Here is a 24,254-nt window from a genome sequence, read left to right on the forward strand (position 1 = left end):
AATTAACCCAGTTACTGTACGCCCGTCTGGGGAAAAGATGAGCTTTAACTCTTCTCAGAGTAATGAGGACTAATGTTAACTATCAGCCTCGTTCAGGAAACTCCAGCACAACCAATCAAGGTCAAGAGCAGAAGCGTCTTACCTGAGTGACTTTCTCGGTGACGTTGTGCGTGCGGTCGATGAGTTTGCAGGGTGCGATGATGTCCATTTCTCCGGCCGGGAGGGCGATGAGAGGGTCCGGTTTGAAGTCCACGAAGTTGAGCGTGATCTGTGGGATCTTACTGATGGCGCGGTACCGCATGAGATCTGAGTCAGAGGTAGAGTTCAGGATGCTGGACTTGTTGTTCATGGCACCTGCGGGAAGAGAGAGATTTTCATTCAGCTTGTGAAAGTCTTCTGATTATTCTCAAATGCTTTTGACATTTACAGTATTTATTAGCAAATCATATCTACACTACCGCTTGGGATCAGTAAGATATTTAAAAATTATTTCTGCAATTTAGACACTTTGCAGTACAAATAACACATTTTAATGAAAAAAAGTTTAATTACTTTACTAATTACTTAAAAAATTATTAAATATATGAATAAAATAATTGTAAAAATTAATTATTTTTTTGCAGTTCAAATAACACATTTATTTATAAAATAATTAATTAACAAATTAATAAATTTAATTAAAAAATATTAAAATATGCACAAAAATAATTTTCCCAATTTAGACAGTGCAGTTCAAAATTAAACACATTTTTTATGGAAAAAAAAATTAAAATACTTTTAAAAATAATTAAAAATATGCATACAAATAATTTAAAAGAAAAGTAATTATTTTCTTTGCAGTTCTTTATAAAAACATAATTGATTAACACATTATCAAACTTAGTTAAAAATTATTAAAATATGCACAAAAAATTATTTAGTTAAAAAAATATATTACTTTCTCAATTTAGTCACTGCAGTTTTAAAAAAAACAATTAATGAACAAAATACATTATTTGAATAAATAATTAAAAATATGCATACAAATAATTTAAAAACGTATTTTCTTTGCAGCTCAAATACATTTCTTTATAAAATAATTAACAAATTATTAAAATTAGTTTAAAAATCATTAAAATATGCAAAACATTTATTTGATTAAAAATATTTTGCACAATTTAGACACTGCAAATCAAATTACACATTTTTGCATGAAAGAATTAATGAAAAAAAATATTGCATAAAAATAATTTTAAAAATATAATTTTCTTTGCAGTTCAAACAACATTTCTTTATAAAAAATAATTAATTAACAAATTATTAAAATTAGTTAAAAATTATTAAAATATGCATAGACTAAATTAGATTATTTAATTAATAAAATATTATTTTCTCAATTTATACACTTTGCAGTACAAATACCACATTTTTATTTAATTTTTATTTTAATTATTTTAAAAGATTCATTAACAAAAATATTCACAACAATTTATCTATTTATTTATTTATTTATTATCATTATGTGTATTAAACTCAGATATATTGAATATTCTTCATATGAAACAACTGAATGTCACATGACCTGCTGCATTACTAAAACATGAGGAAATGCACACATCATGTGACCACTTCTGATTATTATGAATGTTGAAAATGGTTCATATTTTTGTGGAAACCGTCATACATTTAATTTTTCGGGATTCTCTGATGAATAGAAAGTTCAAAAGAACAGCTTTTATTTGAGATAGAAATGTTTTCAATGTCAATTTCCTGCTGTTTTCTCACCCGTGCTGCTGCAGGTGGGCCGGTTCCGGTACTTCCGGTCCCATTCGGGCCGCATGGCCTCGATATCGTCCACCGAAGACGCGCGGCGCATGCTGTGAAAGCTCTCGCGCGAGCGGCTGTTGGTCAGGCTGCAGTTGGACACGGAGGCGTCGGGATTGAGCCGCTGCGGGCGGGGCGAGGACTGACCCAGGGGCAGCGTGGCGGGGTGCGGCGGGGCCGGAGGAGGCGACGAGGGGTCGCTGCCCAGCAGGTTGCGCTGGTCTTCGGGCAGCAGCGAGGGCGGGGTGGTCACGAGGGAGGTGGAGATGGTGGAGGCGGTGGCCAGACGGGGCCGTTTGTGTTCTGGCAGGGGCAGGAGCTCGCCCAGCGGCAGGGATTCGTGGCTTTGCCCGCGGGAGCTGCTGGGGAAACCCGTTCCTCGGCCTGCCTCGGGATCCTCCCGCAGAGAAGATTTACTGTTATTCCGGGAGTTCAGGAGGGGGAGGCGTAAACGGATGCCCCGAGCTCGATCTGCGACAAACACACGGAGAAAACATCATTATGTTTCAGGTTTTGCCATTTGATTTTAATATGTAAATTATCTCTTTTATGATTGGCTAAAAAAATTTTTTTTTGCATGTGAAATTAGTTACAATAACCCATCTGAATACACTGAAATTGCTAAAATTGTAATATTTAAATGAGGGCGGTCATATGTTAATGAGCATATCAGCATTATGTTAATGAGCTCGTGGTTTTCACGATTTCTTTGACTAATGAATTTTCATGAACTTTCCATTACAGTTATTTTGTCATAACTGGATAAGGACGTTAAAATATAAGAAAAATATACTATGGAATTAAAAAAAAAAATATCGTTAATATTATTTAAAAATTTTTAAAACATTTTTGTATGGAAGAATTAATTAATAAAATGTAAAATTATTTTGGAAAATATTGAAAAATATGCATGAAATAATTATTTTCTTTGCAGTTCAAATAACACATTTCTATATAAAATAATTCATTAACAAATTATTAAAATTAGTTAAGAATTATTAAAATGTTTTAATTTAAAAAATATATAAAATATATATTTTATCACTTTAGACACTTTGCAGTACAAATACCACATTTTTGTATGGAAAAAATAATTAACAAATTATTAAAATTATTTAAAAAGATTAATTAACAAAAAAAAAAAAACAACCCAGCTGAAGACAGTCACTGAAATTGCTAAATGTGTAGTAATATTTAAATGAGGGCAGTCACATGTTAATGAACATTATGTTAATGAGCTCATGGTTTTCACAATTTCTTTGACTAATGAATTTTCATGACCTTTGTCACTTTGTCATTACTGGATAAATATGTTAAAATATAAGAAAAATATACTATGGAATTAAAAAATCGAAACTTTAATAATAATTATCATTTTTAAATTATTCAATTATCATTAATGTTATAAAAAATCAAACACAATTTTGTATGGAAGAATTAATGAAAAGAATGTAAAATTATTTTTTAAAAATAATAAAAAAATATGCATGAAATAATTATTTTCGTTGCAATTCAAATAACACATATAAAATAATTAATTAACAAATTATTAAAATATTTTAATTAAAAAAATATATATAAAATATATTTTATCACTTTAGACACTTTGCAGTACAAATACCACATTTTTGTATGGAAAAAATTAATTAACAAATTATTTAAATTATTTAAAAAGATTAATTAACAAAAAAAAGTTACAACAACCCAGCTGAAGACAGTCACTGAAATTGCTAAATGTGTAGTAATATTTAAATGAGGGCAGCCATGTGTTAATGAGCATTATTAAATTATCATTAATATAAAAAAAAATATACACTTTACACTTTTTTCTCAATTAGATTATTTTCTCAATTTAGACACTTTACAGCTCAAATAACACATTTTATGTATGGAAGAATTAATGAAAATATATATATATATTTTTTTATTATTTTCTTTGCAGTTCAAATAACACATTCCTGTATAAAATAATTAATTGACAAATTATTCAAATGAGTTCAAATTATTCAAATATGAAAACAAAAAATGGATACTTTGTTAAGGATGTTCAAATGGAAGAAAAATATACTATAATTATAACTATATATTATAAATTATTAAATATATATATATATATATATATATATATATATATATATATATATATATATATATATATATATATATACAAAGACACACACACACACACACTGTTTTATATATATATATATAGCCATAAAAATAATTTTTCCCATGATATGAGTGTACTGAATGTAATGATTTGAAGCGTTTCATGAAAGAGAAGACGACACATGTGACGTACTGGAATGGCGCCACAGCAGAGGCAGCTTGTGATTGAGATCCTGTGGGTCGTGCAGTTTATCGTCCGGCATGACCTCGAAATTCAGAATGAACATGATCACCACGCCATCTTCATTCTTCACAGGAACCACGTCCACCAAACACAGGAAACACACACCTGAGACAGACAGAGAGACATGCATCACAACTCCATGAACATGATAGTTATACTTCTTTCTTAACCGCACCAAATTCATAATAAAGGTTTTTGTTCTCCATCAATGTCGACATGAAGAAATGAGTTAAATTAAAAATTAAATTAAATAGATAAATTAAATACATTTCACCAATTCAACGATTAGGATTATTATCTGGATGAACTAAAACACATACTATTGAATCATGGGAATCCTCTCCTGGACTAGTTATCATCTGCCAGCGAAATTAAGCCTGATTACAAACCGTGTGTGTCGGTGTGTGTGCGTCTACATGACCAATTAACAGACAAAAACACGCTTAGATATTATAATAAAGCATAACATGCATCATATGACGCTGAAGTCAATCAAAATACCAATATTTTCACAAACACACAAATCTGCATAAAGATGGAAGTACATCCACTATATCTGATCAGTTTAAACACACAGATCCTGACTTTGAGATATGAATTCATCTCCACAGCTGATGACCCTCACGCTTACCTGTCGCTGACACCTGAATCGAACAGACTGACGGACAGCAGAGATGCTCATCAATGAACAGAGACGCACAGAGACTGTAATCCCAGCTGTGTGCGGAGCAGAAACCACACATGGATTACAGGTCCACTAATGCCATCTGGACACCAGCGTGTGTGTGTGTGTGTGGAAAAAGAGCACAAACATCTTCCTCGTATCGTTTATAGTTCATATAGTGCGGCACAAATGCAGAAACACATTTTAAATGTCAGATTTAAAGGTAACATTCATAAACATGATGCCAATTTGATGTGCAATAAAACACTGACAATGAAGAAAATCAATATGAATTCATAATTAACTCTATTTACCTTCTTGGTCTTATTTTTAATGATTAATCAGTGCACGTTATTTTAATATTTAATTTTTTTATAAATATTTTGAATGTTTTTATTTTATATATTTTTTTATTTTTTCAGTAAATCAGTAATTTAATATACAGTAAGAGAGAGAGTTTTATTTTATTTTATTTTTATATCAGATTTAGTTTTTTATTTTAGTATATGAACAAAACAAACTAAAACTTTATTTCAGAAAAATTGTAAAAAATATTAATTTTATTTCAAGTAACATTTTATTTAATTTTTGGCTTTAGTTTAGTTTAATTTAATTAATTTTAAATTAATTTATTAAATTTGATGTGCAATAAAAACACTGAAGAAAATGTAATATTTATTGACTATCAGATTTTAATATTTTATTTTTTATAAATATTTTATATATTTTTATTTTATAATTTTCATTTTTTTTTTAAATTCAGTAATTTTATACATAGAAAGAGAATTAATTTTTTATTCATTTTATTTCAGTTTTAGTTTTTTATTTTTATTTTAGTATATCAACTAAAACTAAAACTTTATTTCAGAAAATATTTTATTTCAGTTAACATTCATTTTATTTCAAGTATCATTTTATTTAATTTTTTGGCTTTAATTTAGTTTTTAATTTTATGTGCAATAAAACACTGTGACTATTTATTGACGATTCACCAGTGCACGTTATTCTAAAGTGTCATATTTTTATATTTTATTTTTTATAAATATTTTAAATATTTCAGTATTTTTAAAAATTCAGTAATTCAGTAATTTTATATAAAGAGAGAGAGAGTTAGTTTTTATTCATTTTTATTTCAGTTTTGGTTTATCATTTTAGTATATCAACTAAAACTAAATGAAAATTAGACATTTTGCCATGTCTTTTATTTCAGAAAACTTAAAAAATATATATTTTATTTCAGTTATCATTTATTTTATTTCATGTAAAAACTTTTATATGGCTTTAGTTTAGTTTTAGTTAATAGTTTCCCTTCACATCTGACCTCATCAGACCATCTTATTTTGTCACTTTTCACCATCTAATCATTTTGTTTTCACAGAGAAGATCATTTTTCCCCTCACAGAGAAACGTATTATATTGTGGAAGTAAAATGGACTGTGAAAAGAGTTTCATGCTGACTGGTTGACAGATATGTACAAAAACAAAACGAAACATGATATGATGTATAAAATGATATAAAAACACTGAGACAAACTCAAACAGCTGCAGATCTCAGTGACTGTATGAATGAATACACACATGAACAATAACTTAAAAAAGCCATATTGACGTGAGAACGGTGTCCTGAAAAATACATAATCCCAGAGGCAGCATCTAAACACACAGAACACACTGAACACACACACACATGTGCAGATTAAGAGTGGTCAGGAGGAGGGATTGGACTGTAATTCATTACGCTTCCGTCCACTTTAAAAGACTAATCCACTCTAAGATTCAGATGCCACACACACACACACACACACACACCATCACAAACTACATCTGTATATTTTCATCATCTGTATGTCTGGATGAAGTTATATAATCCCAATGAAGTGCTCCGAGACCCAAATCACTGATGTCCTGCTTTAAAACACACGATTGTTCTCCTCATGTGTAAGTCGCTTTGGATAAAAGCGTCTGCTAAACGGTTACATGCACACGGAAATGTACGATAGAAAATATGAAAATAAATCAGGACATAAATATGAATGTTCCCCAAAACAATAAAATGCATGGAGAACGGTCACTGTGAGAAGAAGACATTCATTCTGATTAGATATAAATAATACTGAAAAAAATTAAATACATTTATTCTATATTATATTTTATTATTGTAATTAAGTTTTATTAATAAATTAATTCCTGCAAATTTTCTACTTTAAAATTTGAAAGTAAAATTGACACAACATTCAGGATTATTATCTGGATGAACTAAAGTAAAACATATTAACTATTAATAAAATAATTATTAATAATAATAAATTAAACTCATTCCTGTAAAATTGCACGTTGAAATATGACGCTAGATACAACATTCAGGATTATTGAACTAAAATAAATCATATTCCAGGAATGATGGGAATGGTCTCGTGGACTAATGTTCAAAAACATATTTAAATCACAAATAAATAATAAACAATGCATGACGAACAGTGAGAAGAAGTGTTTTTAACTTTCTGGAATATTTTCAGTTATCTTGATCTTTCAGATTCAGTTTCCGACCATCAATATGAACCAGCTCATGTTCTTAAAGGGACAGTACACCCAAAAATCATTCGCTCACCCTCATGCCGTTCCAAACCTGAATGACTGTCTTTATTCACTGAAACATGAAAGAAAATATTTTGAAGAAATATTCTGGGAACCAAACAACACTGGATATCCCATTGATATCTTTTTGTGTTCCACAGAAGAAAGTCATATTGAGTTTTAATGACATGAGGTTGTGTAAATTCAGGTGAACTATCCCTTTAACAAATGTCTCTGTTCTCACTGCGCACATTTCAGTAGCCAAATGTCACATTACTGAAGTTTATCGTCATTCAGTGCAGTGCAGTGGCTCAACACCAATCAAACATCATCAGCTGACATACTGCACCATCCTGACACCTGATGATCCTGTGTGGATCTCTATAATCCCACTGTCTTACCGAAGATTAGACTGGATGTGGGTGGATTTGAATGAATCCCACAATAACCTGCTGTGACCTGAGATTTCCTGCCTCAAGATGCAACTTCCTGTCCCTGTATCAAAGATGTGAGTGTTAAAAATTGTTTTATGTAATTTAAATAAAGCTGGGATGAAAGTTTATAGTTCAATTATATAAACATTGTCCACGGAAGCGATCAAAACAAAGTGAATCACCTTTTGAAAGTAATTTGATGCTTCAAATAATGACTGTATCGATTACATTGTTACACCAGTAGGTGGTGACAAGTGACAATGATAAAAAAAATGTATTTATCATTGAATCATTCATTCAAGAGATTTGTTAAAAAATGCTGATTCATCCAGTAATGAAACAAGTAAAGTCTTTCAGGGAGTCATTGAATCATTCATTCAAGAGATTCATTAAAAAAACACTGATTCATTCATTAATGAAACAAGTGAAGTCTTTGAGTGAGTCACTGAATCATTCATTCAAGAGATTTTTTCAAAAATGCTAATTCATTCATTAATGAAACAAGTGAAGTTTTTTATGAGTGAGTCATTGAATCATTCATTCAAGAGTTTCATTCAAAAAACGCTGATTCATTCATTAATGAAACAAGTGAAGTCTTTGAGTGAGTCACTGAATCATTCATTCAAGAGATTTGTTAAAAAAAAGCGCTGATTCATTCATTAATGAAACAAGTGAAGTCTTTGAGTGAGTCACTGAATCATTCATTCAAGAGATTTGTTAAAAAAAAACGCTGATTCATTCATTAATGCAACATGTGAAGTCTTTATGAATGAGTCACTGAATCATTCATTCAAGAGATTTTTTTCAAAAATGCTGATTCATTCATTAATGAAACGTGAAGTCTTTAAGTGAGTCATTGAATCATTCATTCAAGAGTTTCTTTCAAAAAACGCTGATTCATTCATTAATGAAACGTGAAGTCTTTAAGTGAGTCATTGAATCATTCATTCAAGAGCATTTTTCAAAAAACGCTGATTCATTTATTAATGAAACAAGTAAAGTCTTTATGAGTGAGTCACTGAATCATTCATTCAAGAGATTTGTTCAAAAATGCTGATTCATTTATTAATGAAACAAGTGAAGTCTTTGAGTGAGTCATTGAATCTTTCGTTCAAGAGTTTAGTTTAAAAAAATGCTGATTCAGCCAGTAATGAAACAAAAGAAATCTTTATGAGTGAGTCACTGAATCATTCATTCAAGAGTTTATTCAAAAAAATGTTGATTCATTCATTAAATGAAACAAGTGAAGTCTTTGAGTGAGTCATTGAATCATTCGTTCAAGAGTTTAGTTTAAAAAAAATGCTGATTCAGCCAGTAATGAAACAAAATAAATCTTTATGAGTGAGTCACTGAATCATTTATTCAAGAGTTTGTTCAAAAAAATGCTGATTCATTCATTAAATGAAACAAGTCAAGTCTTTGAGTGAGTCATTGAATCATTCGTTCAAGAGTTTAGTTTAAAAAAAATGCTGATTCAGCCAGTAATGAAACAAAAGAAATCTTTATGAGTGAGTCACTGAATCATTCATTCAAGAGTTTGTTCAAAAAAATGCTGATTCATTCATTAAATGAAACAAGTGAAGTCTTTATGAGTGAGTCACTGAATCATTCATTCAAGAGATTCGTTCAAAAACACTGATTCATTCATTAATGAAACAAGTGAAGTCTTTATTAATGTTAATTGAATCATTCGTTCACCCCATTTAAAAAAAAATAAATTATTTCAAATTAATTACATGTTTTTTTTTTTTTTTAATAGACTGCATCAAGTAACATTTTGCCAGAAGTTCTAGAAAGTTATATGTTATTTTGTTTAGTTGTCTATTCAGAATTGTAGGAGAATCATGATCAAAATTCTCAGTTTATCCAAAATCATTTCTCCAAGGATTTTAATACTTAAAACATCATATATGAGGCTCTATTTAATATTGTGAGCTTTGAAAGAGCAATCACTGCGCAATATTAATTTCTCTGAGAAGTTCAGAAACAAGAAAAGAATATTTCTGCAGCAGGTTTGCATGTATTGTTCATTATGAGGGACACAATGCCACCTGGTGGACAAGATCAACCTTTATTCTGTTTATTTAGCAGTAAATGAGCAGCTGACACTGCAATATCTCTTATTTAAATCAAATAAAGCATAAACAATTAATCAACATCAATCATTCGGTCAGGTGGTAAAGAGAAGAAAATACATTTCTATGTAAATTTGACTTGATCAGGTTTTTATATTCTGGCTATAACTCTCTCTCTCTCTCTCTTTATTTGTGCTGATGAATCTTTTTGTTGAGTTACGGCCACTAAATCGCCGTCCTGCAGCATCTCAATGACAAATTCCCAGAACACAACATGACCTGCTATCAGCCACATTCATCAGGAGAAACGTCCTCTCCATCACTCTGAGTGACGTTTATGCTGCGTTCACATTTCTGAAGGAAACACCGATCGCTCACAACAACAAAACGCTCAAGGCCTGATGAATCATGTTTCACAGCATTACAGAGAGAAACAAACTCTGCTGGAGAATGTGTATATGGTCAAAATTTGGATGGATTGTATTTTTACAGATTTTTAAAGAAGTCTCATAGGCTGCACTTATTTTTAAAAATACAGTAAATACAGTAAAAATGTGAAATATTTTTACAATTTAAAACAGATGTTTTCTATATGAATATATAGTAAAGTGTAATTTATTCCAGTGATCAAAGCTGAATTTTCAGCATTATTACTCCAGTCTTCAGTGTCACATGATCCTTCAGATGAATCATCACTTTTTTGGGGTTTTTCCCCTTTAAGTTATTAAAGATTGTATTTAACCCAGGGTTAATGTAATCCTGCGGTTTATATTTCACCTTGTGTTATTAATTCACCACAGTACTTCATACACCAGGGTTAAAAGTGATGCTCTTCTTCAGGATTATAAGTGTGAAACATCACTTAATTTTTTTTCAATGATTATTTGAAGCTCATATTTAAACACTGATGTATACAAGCTAATGTAACAGTGTGTGAAATCATGAGCCGCACATGCTTGAGTTCAACACTAGAGGGCAGGAGAGTCTCAGATATTCAACTGTACTGTATGAGGCTCAATCATCAAACACAACAAATACTGCTGGGAGAAAGTAATGATTGTTTTATGCTGCTGATTACTGATGATTATGATTATCTCATGCTGTAATCAACAAATGTGGGGTCAGGTTTTCATTGCGGAGATCAAATAATTGAGCTTTGAGCATCTCGATCCAGTCAGCACATGTAATATGATGAAAAATCACCCAGTTTCATGAGTTCAGCATGATAATATAATCCTGGAGCAGAAGGAGGTCAATGGATTTACCTTGAGGTCCATGATAGATGACTAAATATCAACCCAGGCTACTTTTTTAGAAATTAGTAATAGCTAGACATAAAGATCATAAACAATGTGAAAAATCACTGAAAAAGCCAGCGAAAATCACCAATGATACCAGCAAAAAATTACTGAAAAATCACCAATAATGCCAGCAAATATTGACAAAATTCTAGTAAAAATAAAATGTAATTCTGGTGAAAATTACCAAGACTAGCAAAAATTGACCCATGATTCTGGAGAAAAATCACCAATAATACCAGCCAAAATTCACCCATAATTCTGTAGAAAAATCACCAATAATTCCAGGGACAATCACCTGCAATGCTGCAGAAAATTCACCCATAATTCAAGTGAAATATCAGAAAAGATCAGTTCTTAAGCACTGAGAAGATCCTTACAAAGAAATATTGGCAATATTCACTTACCATGGCATTTAAATGGCATTCCTAGGTACTATTATTACCACAGTACACTGTTCAGACACATGGTAATGCCATGGTACTTCTGACAGTATGGAGCGTGACAGGAGGAGAAGAACAACAGATGGTCAGTTCAATAAACATTCATCCATCTGTATTCAAATGAGCTCAGATTTCATTCTGTGATTGGTTGTCATGGGTCACATGTTCAGATTCAGTGTCTAATGGGTCAGTTCTTTTGATTCAACCAATGACAGGAGTTCGGGGCGGGGCAACCTGTTTGGCTCAACTTGACCACACTTCTGTCAGGAGTAAAGGAACACTTTTCTTCAGGATTTAATTGAACGTCCGCCTCCAAAGTGTGTATTAGAGAGGGATTGGTCCAGGGTTTCTCATTAGCACATAAAAACACTGAATCTCACACAGAGAGAGCGATGTACAACATCTCCACCGGCCGCCGACTCGTCTCCCTCCAGGCCTAATTGAGCTCTCGCTCCCGCACAAATGAGCGTAACCTTCACTTCTCGCCTCGCACATCCTTGAACGTCTTTCTCTTTGTTTTATTGGACCCAGCGGAGTCACTGATGTTGGGTTTGATTTGAGAAGTTACATCAAACACTATAAAAGTTACACTGTCAAGAGCAACATTTGATTTATGACAACAAAGCAGAAAGACATATAATACAGCATTTCAATTCAGCAAAATTTGACCATGAGATGGAGACTATGGTTATAGTCATAACCTGAGACGTTCCCTTTCGAGGGAACTCGCACTGCGTCCCGAAGGGTGCACTATGGGAACGCCCCCTTCGGGACACAGTGTCTCGTTCCCTCTCTCAGGGAACTATGGTTATAGTCATAACCTAAGACGTTCCCTTTCGAGGGAACTCGCACTGCGTAGAGCTTAGATCGGGCCCAACAAATCAAGCCCGACCCTACCCGAGCCCGAGCACGTTGTGTCCGAGCCCGGCCCGGCCCGACACGTCCACTGTAATTATGAGCCTGAGCCCGATTTAAACCCGACCATTTTTAATATGTGGGCCGTTATAACCAGGGGCGGCGCCAGATTTCTTTTTTTTTTTAACGCAGGTGCTGCTGTGCTTGATCATTTAGGCTACAGGGGGGAGCTGCACAGTTATGTAAATTATATAAATACTATTAATAAATGAGCAAAAATTGGCCACTCAATATTAAATATTAAATTATTTTAATTATCATAATTAAAGTTTTAATTTTATTAAATTGAACAAGCTCAACATTCAGCATTCAATCAAATATTCTTAAAGATTAATTATTATTAATAATGTTACTTCAACATATTGTTATTTCAACATAATATGTGTGTGAGCAACAAGCAAGATGTGTAAATGTGTAAAGATTTGTAAATTCGGTGACAGCGTGTGTTACCAGTTTCAAAAGGTGTGTGACCGCGGCGCGCCGGCACCTCCATGTCATAATTACATTGTCTGCTATATTGCTTTTTATGTATTAAATCCAGGTAATTGGATGATGAAAAATGTATTAAAATTAAGATATAATTTATACTAAACGAAATTCACTTTAAAGAAAATATTTCTTCAAAACAAAACTTAACAAACTTGAAACTAAATGTGCTTATTTAATGGCTAAAACACGTAGACTAAAGACTCTCTTTTTGTACAAATTGCAGCACATTCATTTAATTCTGAATTTTGCACATGTAAGTTGAAAAGCATTTGTTTGTGCATAGTAAACATCTCTGTAACATTTATCAAGTTCATAATTGTGCGTGCATCTATTAATTATTATCTTAATGAATACGACAAGGAAGAAGCATGTAAACTGCGTTGTTTGTTTATTAAAACTAGTTTAAAATGTTTCCATACCTCCGATTTTCCTCCAGACTTGCTAGTTAAGTTAATTCTCCTGTTTTAATTTTTTTCTTTGCTTCTTCAAGCTCCATGTTGTACTTAAGCCTCGTTTACACTGTTCGTATTGCTCCGACAAGGTTTTGTTCCGTCTTCTGCGCGGTGTCAACTCACACCAGAAGCATTTCAGAAGCGAAGCGGCTGGATTCGCGAGACCACTAGATTTGCCTGGCCAACATTGTTTTCGTTAAATTTGTCATGTTTTTAATGGCTAAATGGTTATATTTATATCGGCCCGGCCCGAGGACGTTGGCGGGAAATATCGGCCCGGAGTCATAACCTGAGACGTTCCCTTTCGAGGGAACTCGCACTGCGACCCAAAGAGTGCACTATGGGAACGCCCCCTTCGAGACGCAGTGTCTCGTTACCTCTCTCCGGGAACTATGGTTATAGTCATAACCCGAGACGTTTTACTACTTGAATGTTGATTATTCTCCTCATATTCTCCATTGTTGCAGCTTCTCTCTTCCCAGTCTGTCAGTAACGCTCTGTTTAGTTCCTGTCTCTATGAAGCCCCTCCTTCTGAAAAGCACAATGTGCTCTGATTGGTCGGCTGGAGCAGTGTGTTGTGATTGGTGTTTGGGAAATGTCCAGTTTCAACACACTACTAACTAACTCAACCAGGCCCCGCCCCTTTATTCTGCATATGAATTATTTAAATGAGGAATATTGTGAAGATGGAAGCGTTTCAGGCACTGTAGAAGCTTTTCCATGCTCAAACAGCAACATTACACACTACAGACAGATGAACATGGAAAAAAGCCGAACAGGGCCTCTTTAAGAGCTCATCCAGAGTGTGTTTGGAGCCCAAAGATGAAATCCATTTCCTCCAGCTGATTGCGATCTGTTGCTCTCTCATACACGCACACGTCTTCAGTCTGTTTACATGGGCTCTTCTTTCATGGCAAGACATTAGCACACATTTGGACATCTCAAGGGTTTAGACATCTCAAAGCTATCAGTCGATCTAGTAAGCACTCAGAACACACTAGCAACAGCTTAGCAAATACGGACACAATAATTGGAAAATTGTCAGGTCAGCCTCAATATCCTGACAGTGATTTTTGCCTGGACAAACAACGCTCACATTTACTCCAGGAACATCAAACATTGAGTGTTTAAATGACACAAGTCTTATAAAAGTATTTAAACTGTATATGGCCTAAATAAACTTCAGAAATACTCAGAAAGATGGGTCTTCATAAAATATTGCAATATCAAATATTAAATTTAATTAGATTTAATTAGATCCCTGTGGTTTTCCACCAAAATAAAAGCTTGATTTTGCACTTTTACCTTTTTAGTGTAAAATAAAATTGTTAATAATATGATATTATGATTTTTTTTAAATATTAAAAAAAATATTATTATAAATAAATATCAAATATTAAATATTAAATGTTAAATATTAAATATTTAAATATTTAAATATTTAAATTTTTAAATAAAAATAAATAATTATTATTACTCAAAAATACATTTATTTTACAATGAAATATTATTAAATATTACTAATATTCATTATAATATTCATTGTTTCTTATATTTATTTAGTAATAATACTACTACTAATAATAATAACATTATGACAACATTTTGAGATTTTTTTTTAAAATCTCATTTTAAAATCACAATTAGATTTTTTCCTCAAATTGTGCATCCATACCCAGAATGCTAGCAAGCACTGCTCTCTCTCCCTTTCTTTTTATCATGTTATTGACAGGAAGTGCCACAGGAAGCAAACAGCACAAGTCCTGCTGCTGGATGCTCTGCATCTGAACAGCCTTAAGATGTAAAGATCTAAACTAATTTCCGAAATGATGTCTTTCTATAGATGTCGAGTAAGAATAATCGCTGCAACATCAGCAGAAACTCGCAGTATGTCAGAGGAACCTGCTGTGAAACTCCAGGTGATAGTCAGCAGCTCCGCTCCAAAAACTAGTTCGCTTCCTACCTAGATGACATTTTAATCTGACATTCACAGAGTGTGCAATCCCAGAATGCAATGCAACAATGAACTATGAACAAGAAACTGTTTAACACTCTGGAGTCCGTTAAAGCGCGGCGCGTTTTGCAGGATTTTTTTCACATTGCAGCAAAACAGACTTAAAATACTCCATCATTTCTTGTCATAGAGACATAAGTAATATATCAATTGAAAATATAGAATGTCTTCTTTTATTTGTGTACACTCAGAGTAAAAACACAATGTTGGGCTTTTTGTAAAATAAGAAAACTAACATGAAGCGTGATCTCTCGTCTCCCTCTGAACAAAGTCCAATCTGATAGTTCTCAGAAAATGAACTGTAACTTATGAATACTAATGACAAAAAAAATGACACATATGTCTAAAGAAACGTTGAGATGTCAGGTTTTAAATTGTGCAAGTCAAATCGAAAACAAACATTCTGTGTTTATGTAATCTGTATGAAAATAGAGCCATGTCAGAAGTCTGTGATTCAGCTCATTATCCGCTAATGCGGCCACGCCCACGGAGGGAGCGCTATTCAGACGCAAATTCAGAGGCAATGCATGCATTCATCACCTCAATCGTGTATTTATTGTCTTGAAAAGTGTTTATTTGGATGTTAAAGCCATGGTTAGCGATCTCTAGAAGACATGCCATTAGTTCCTGGTTCCTTTTCTTCTTTATATGAATTTGTGGCCTGAAGGTGTACAGAGAGCGCCCTCCGGCTGCAAGTATGAATTGAAAACACCATTCCTGAAATATCCTCTTCTTCTTTAGAATAATTTGTGGACTAAAGGTGTACAGAGCACCCTCTGGCTGCAAGTATGAATTGAAAACACAGTATCCAGCACTCATAGTGATGACAATACTGAATAAATATTACTCCTCTGTATAGAAAATTGACATAAACATATAAGAATCCATCAATATTTCTCCAAATGTGCATGCTTTTAAGCTAAAAGGCTATATGAAATGCCATAGAGGTAACATAATTGTTCAGATACTTTGCATCACAGAAATACATTATATTTTAAAGAATATAATAGAATACCATTATTTTAAATTGAGCTGAGACATGATCACAGAGGTTTTTTTTTCATTATTATGCGATTCTTTTGTCTTCTCAGGTGTACATGACCCATTATTCATGATGATTCACGCCTCCACACATACTGTGTTTCTTGACAAAAAGTGTCTTACAAAAACCAAATCAATATATTGTTTTATATGAAGGAGTAGGCAGCATAATTTTACATTATTCTGAAGCAAAAACTCTAGTCCACAACCTCCAATACCCAGAAGTCTTGTCAATACAGATTTAATATACTTTTTTTGGCCTTACTTCAGTGACTTAAGTTTTTGTTTTTTCAATAACCACGCATAAACATTATTCTTTCAAAAACACAAATATGTGCATACATGTTCCTCACATATTATTGTAGCCTAGTTTGTGCTGAATACAGTGTAATGACACTTGTGTCATTAATATGTTTATGAACAACTGAAAAAAGCACAAATTTCAGGGCATGTCAAAACTTCTCCAGGCCCCAAATCAGCCTCAGACTCCAGAGGGTTAAGATTGAGAATTGAGTGAAATGCCAATTGAAATATGATTATATTTAATTGGATCTCAAAGGCTGAATTATTATTGATGAAATTAGCCCATTATATGTTCTACGGGGCTTGGTGAGGATCTGAAGTGTGTTAGTGTCACATGTTTAAACCGTCAGCGTCTGCCGCTGACACAAGCTCATGTAAAAATCAGGTGCAGATGTAGAGTTTATATTCTTTTACATGCAAATACATGACAGTTTTCTGGGTTTCACTCTCACTCTCTCTCTCTCTCTCTCTCTCTCTCTCTCTCTCACACACACACACATACACACACACACATATTAGGCTTGATCCAGCAAGTTGCAAGAACAAAATCAGATCTGGTTTGAGCAGAGCAGTAATATATATCATCTTCACACTACAGCAGCACTTAAGATTTTTAACATCATCAGCTTTTTACGGCACATTGTTTCAGGAGAGAATTTAAACATTTCCCTGAAGCCACAAGCACAGTGTGAACACTCCTCATTTCCTGTAAAGCGGCCCGCGAGAGTCTGTGGGTCTGAGAGAGAAGACTACAGCTGGTGCTCGTGAGACGCTGTCACTGAAACGACCCACGGTACAGTAATGGACCCGCTCTGACGTACGGCCGTCTCTGAACCAATGCTCAGCTCCAATTAGTGCAGAGCTCTGACTGCCTGCTCCCTATTAACTCGGCCAATGACAGCAGCTGAAGCGCCAGGGGAAGCGGGATTTCTCTGCGCCGTTTATCTAGTGTCACGCTATATGGGCCAGAGAGAGCAGAACTTCTGAGAGAGGAGAAGAACCGGCTCTGAGGAAAGAGAAATGGTTAAACTAGTCTCAGGAGACTCTGGTTTCCATGCGTCACAGCCAGACGCATGTGAATGAGACGGGAACAGGAAGACGGCGACAGCTACAGTGGCTGTGTTTAACATATTACTGCTCGGATTTCTGTCGCATACTTGTGCGAATAATCTGTATGAGATACATACATGATATACTACATTAATCAAAATGTGCAGAACATAACCAGAAATTCCCATTTCCAATAAGACAAATAAACGGAAGTTGTCAGGAACATTTGTTAACTGCTTTTTTGGACTACCAAAAGTAATAATAATTGTAATAATTTAATAATAAAAAGTATAATTTAATATATTAAATATTCACATATATACACATATATATATATATATATATATATATAACCATGAATATTTCATATATGAAATAAAAATATTAAACACAGAAATATGTATTATAATTAAACATAATATATTATAAAATATAATATGAAATTATAAAATGTTATATAAGTTAGCTATTTTTTATTTTATTTTTACACAAAATTATATTAAAAACTGAAAATATTAAATTAACTAAATAAGATCTATTATGATATATTATAAAAAATTCTATATTATTTAAATCAATAATTAAATATATATTATAAAAAGTATATAATATTATATATGTATAATGAGAGCATTAATTAGGTTATCTGCTCAAATTAGCCAAGAATATAAAAAAAAATGAAATATTAAACATTAAAATATGTATTATAATTAAACATAATGTATTATAAAATATAATATAAAATTATAAAATGTAAAAAACATTATAAATTATAAAAAAATATATAAAAACTGAAAATATATTAAATATGTATTATAATTAAACATAATATATTATAAAATATAAGAATACATTATAAAATGTTATATGTTAGCTATTTTGTATTTTTATTTTACACAAAATTATTAATAAAACAGAAAATATATTAAAATAAATAAATAAAATCTATTATAATATATATTATAAAACATCTATAATTTTATATTATTTAAATCAATAATTATATATATATATATATATATATATATATATATATATATATATATATATATATATATATATATATATATATTATAAAAAGTTAGGTTAGGTTAGGTTATCTGCTCAAATTAGCCAAGCATATTAAAAAATAGATATATTATAGTTAAACATAATATATTATAAATTACAATATAAAATTATAAAATGTAATATAAGAGAGCTATTTTTTATTTTAATTTTATACAAAATTATATTTAAAAAACAGAAAATATATTAAATTAAATAAATAGAATCTATTATAAGATCTATCATAAAAATCTATAATTTTATATGATTTAAATCAATAATTAAATATATATTATAAAAAGTATATATTATATATGTTTAACATTAATTAGGTTATCTGCTCAAATCAGCCAAGCATATTAAAAAAAATAAAATATTAAACATTAAAATACGTATTATAATTAAACATATCATAAAATACAATATAAAATTATAAAATGTTAGCTATTTTTTATTTTAATTTTACACAAAATTATATTTAAAGAACAGAAAATATATATAAAAATAAAATAATTATTATTTAAATCAATATTTATAAAAGTATATAATATTATGTATAATAAGAGCATTAATCTGCTCAAATTAGCTGGCTATTTTAATTCCATCCTGTGCAGTTTCATATGTAATTGCATTAAATGATTACAGCATTAGCGCTGCACTTTCTTCTTTCTATGAATGAAAGCAGCCAAACCTTCATGCCTAACCTCATTACGAGCCGCTGATTTATTCCTCGCCGCATCCGTGCAAAACTGACATCCAGTGTTCATCAGAAATAATGAGCTGCTTTCTCTGAACGCTTACAGCATATGGTCTCGCGCTGAAGTGAACGAACAATTAAAAATTACATTTCAAAGTGGCCATGCTCGATATTAGCGCAGCAATCACGAATATGAATTATAAGACTTAACAAGCCACATCTTTGCTGCACTAACAGCCACTAATTTAGCCAACGACTGCGACTGCCTCCTGTGAAGTTCAAAGCTAGATGTGACAGAAACTCTTTACGACTCCTTCAAACTCATTCTTTTTCTTTTCATTCCCCATAACTGATTTCAAATCTCATTTTCCGTCTGTAAGGCTGCGGCTCTGGCCTTCCCAGATGGGTGTAAATGAATGAAGTTTGTCCTCTTGACAGGTTTATTACGAGGACAGGAGGATAATGTTTCTTTTAAACGCAGGCCTTGAATGAATCTCTTCTTGGCTCACGGCTGGCAGAATAACCTCAGCTGAAGCAGAAGCTGAAGTGGCCGATACACCGTTCAGACACATTCAGCTCAGTCGGGTCCTTCTCATCATAGAAATAAGCTCAAAATGAGCACGTTTTAGAAAGCGACGCTTCTTTCACATCCAGTGACATGAATAATCATATTCATACGGCTTGGTCTTGTATTTTGCACTTGTATTTTGTGTTGGTAGTATTTAAAGTAAAACAAAAGAATGCATTACAGTTTTTTCCAATTGCTAACACACAATTTTTCAAACTAGTCTGGTTTTATCAAAACACTTAACACAATTCACAAAACCACACACCCAAACTGCAAAATACCTCATATATCCTGCAAAATGAAGCACTGCAACCGAAACTACACAGAGCATTATCAAAATCAAACTTTTGCATGAAAATGGCACACACTTCATTCATATTACCAGATTTTTGCCTAACCACCTACACACTGTTGGGCATAATGAAAAGCACCCCCATCTTTAGTATGCTTTGCCATAATACTAAAATATGTATCAGATTGTTCACATGCACAGAAATATTTGCAGATACACACACATGCTGTTGCAACATTTTTATTTTTTTTCCTTCACTACAGTAAACAAGTCAGTACAACATAAGCACAGCAGATATATTTACATGGGACTGAACAAAAATATTCTTACAAAAAAAGTCAACTGAAAAAGAAAATTTCTGAAAAAAAATATATTACAGTAAAAAAAACAAACAAAAAAAAAGGCAAGAAAAATAATTAGGCAGCATCTTGCCGCACAGCCGGGTCTGGCCACAACGCCTCGTCAACATCACAGGCAATATCTTCCCTTGCCAGACATCGAGGGAAGAAGCGCCTTGAGTGCCTTATCCATCCCTGAATTGCACCCACATCAATCTCATCACATGCCTCTTCCATGGCCTGCACAAGAGGCATGCGCACAAAGGGCTGCCGGTCGTATACCTTCCACCGCCATGCCGAAAAGAATTCTTCTATGGGGTTCAGAAATGGTGAGTATGGTGGGAGGTATTGCACGAGAAATGTTGGGTGGTCAGCAAACCAGTTTTGGACTGGGGCTGCACGATGAAAGCTCACGTTGTCCCATACTACAACGTACCGGTTTCTTTGATGGTCTGCATCATTCATACGCTCTGGTGGTATGAGAATGTTGTGAAGTCTGTCCAGAAATGTGAGAATATGGGCTGTGTTGTATGGTCCAAGTTTGGCATGACGGTGGAGGACACCATGCATATTGGAGATGGCAGCGCACATTGTGATGTTCCCACCACGTTGGCCAGGAACATCTATAATGGCTCTGTGGCCAATGAGGTTTCTCCCTCTTCTTCTGGTCTTTGCTAGGTTGAACCCAGCCTCATCTATAAAGATGAACTCATGTGGGATTGCATGAGCATCCATTTCCACTACTCCCTGAAAACAAAGAACAAAAATCACTCAATATGGTGTTATCCAGTACACTGGGAAACAATGTTGTGTGTAGTGTACTGCAGTCAATATAGTACTTACATCCACATATGCTCGTCTGAACTCTTTGTTTCTTTGAGAGTTTCTCTCAAACGGCACCTTATAAAGTGGTTTCATTCTGATTTGGTTTCGCTTGAGAATGCGAGCCAATGTGGACAGACTAACTCGTTGAATGTTGTTGAATAAGGTGTTGTCTTGGATGATGTGGCTTTGAATTTCTCGTAATCTGATTTCATTATTTTCCAAAACCAAGTTTACAATGGCAGCTTCCTGTACTCCGGTGAACATTTGGCCCCTTCCTCCACCATGGTGTCGTCTCTCAGTCCTTTAGAAAAAATAAAATAAAAATATATATAGGGCTTGGACAATGCAGCCTAAATATTTTCCCCCACAGTAGAGTACATTGTACAGGAAACTTGTACAGTTCATGAATGGCTGATGTCATACACTAAGTAAACAGGTGTCACCCAACTGATACACTATGACATGGGGTATACTACATGTGTACTACATGAAATTTTGGTTACATACCTGTTCTCCAGTCTAAAGGTCCGGATGACAGAGGCGACAGTAAAACGGCTCAAGTTTGGCTGCACTCTCTGTCCAGCCTCACGCATTGTCAACCCATGGTTGATGACATGATCTACTAAGGTTGCTCTGATTTCATTTGAAAGTGTTTGTCTTCTTTGGCCATGAACTCCTCTACCTGCTCTACCCCTACCTCTCACTCTTCCTCCCCCTCTTATTCTCAACCTCCCTCTTCCTCTTCCTCTTCCTCTCTCTGCAATGTCTTCCATTGTTGTTGTAAAAAAAAAGGTTCTCACCTGTGGTCTTTTCATAGTGCTTACATCCTGATTGAAGTGTTAACAATTAACCACTGAGGTGTTTGGCCAGGTGGCACATGTAATTGGCCAATTAGCTCATGTAGTGTCATTTTGAATGGCAGTGTTTTGAAATGGCAAACATGTGACTTTATGTCAGATTGTTGTGTCTTATGCAGAGAACTGTATTTATTGAATTTAAAAAGTGCTATTTTGAAATGCAAAATGTGTGTAAAACAGAAAAGGTGTTTAGACTTTTGGAGACTTGAGAAGAAGTTTTGCTCTCTGTGTGTCAGTTTAAATAATTGTGCTGTGCATGTCATTTTAGTGTGTTAGCAATTGGAAAAAACTGTAATAACACCAGCCACCATACTGATCATTAGCCATACCATAAAAGGACTGTAATTATCGACAATGATTATTTTGTTTTTCTTTCGAGCATGCTCATTAAAATCATTTTAAACTGGAAGACGCTCTCATTAACACCTATAGATGCACACAGATCATATGTGTGTGTGTGTGTGTGTGTGTGTGTGTGTGTGTGTTTGTGTGTGTGTTTGTGTGTTTGTGTGTGTGTGAGTGTGTGTGTGTGTGTGTGTGTGTGTGTGTGTGTGTGTGTGTGTGTGTGTGTGTGTGTGTGTGTGTGTGTGTTTGTGTGTGTGTTTGTGTGTTTGTGTGTGTGTGAGTGTGTGTGTGTGTGTGTGTGTTTGTGTGTGTGTGTTTGTGTGTGTGTGTGTGTGTGTGTGTGTGTGTGTGTGTGTGTGTGTGTGTGTGTTTGTGTGTGTGTTTGTGTGTTTGTGTGTGTGTGAGTGTGTGTGTGTGTGTGTGTTTGTGTGTGTGTGTGTGTGTGTGTGTGTGTGGTGACACTCCCCATGATCTGTGTCACTGTTTATTCTGTTCGCTTGGCAGCCGTATCTGAGCAACAGAAGTTACTGCAGGGCAACAGAGAGAGAGAGAGAGAGAGAGAGAGATACATATGCATGAGTGAGACACAATATCTCTATCTATCTATCTATCTATCTATCTATCTATCTATCTATCTATCTATCTATCTATCTATCTATCTATCTATCTATCTATCTATCTATCTATCTATCTATCTATCTATCTATCTATCTATCTATCTATCTATCTATCTATCTATCTATCTATATATCTATAAGTCTATCTATCTATCTATCTATCTATCTATCTATCTATCTATCTATCTATCTATCTATCTATCTATCTATCTATCTATCTATCTATCTATCTATCTATCTATCTATCTATCTATCTATCTATCTATCCATCAGTCAGTCTATCTATCTATCTATCTATCTATCTATCTATCTATCTATCTATCTATCTATCTATCTATCTATCTATCTATCTATCTATCTATCTATCATCCATAATCTATCTATCTATCTATCTATCTATCTATCTATCTATCTATCTATCTATCTATCCATCCATCCATCCATCCATCCATCCATCCATCCATCCATCCATCCATCCATCCATCTATCTATCTATCTATCTATCTATCTATCTATCTATCTATCTATCTATCTATCTATCTATCTATCTATCTATCTATCTATCTATCTATCTATCTATCTATCTATCATCCATCTATCTATCATCCATCCATCTATCTATCTATCTATCTATCTATCTATCTATCTATCTATCTATCTATCTATCTATCTATCTATCTATCTATCTATCTATCTATCTATTGATCTGTCTATCTGTCTATCTATCTTTCTTATCTCAGGCAGTCGTAAACGTTGATCT

General features: G+C 33.2%; 1 protein-coding gene across 1 annotated transcript in view; it reads right to left on the reverse strand.

Annotated features, from left to right (window-relative positions):
• The window catches only part of kcnh2b (potassium voltage-gated channel, subfamily H (eag-related), member 2b), a 192,427-nt gene that overhangs the window by 83,584 nt on the left and 84,589 nt on the right, over nucleotides 1–24,254 (reverse strand). The window contains exons 3-5 of the mRNA XM_067377265.1: nucleotides 4,106–4,261; nucleotides 1,765–2,274; nucleotides 143–354 (exon numbers count right to left, since the gene is read on the reverse strand). Of these exons, the coding sequence (XP_067233366.1) occupies nucleotides 143–354; nucleotides 1,765–2,274; nucleotides 4,106–4,261 (878 nt within the window). The remainder of the gene's footprint in view (nucleotides 1–142; nucleotides 355–1,764; nucleotides 2,275–4,105; nucleotides 4,262–24,254) is intronic.

The sequence above is a fragment of the Chanodichthys erythropterus genome, chromosome 23 (genome assembly GCF_024489055.1).
Source record: "Chanodichthys erythropterus isolate Z2021 chromosome 23, ASM2448905v1, whole genome shotgun sequence".
Classification (NCBI taxonomy): domain Eukaryota; kingdom Metazoa; phylum Chordata; class Actinopteri; order Cypriniformes; family Xenocyprididae; genus Chanodichthys; species Chanodichthys erythropterus.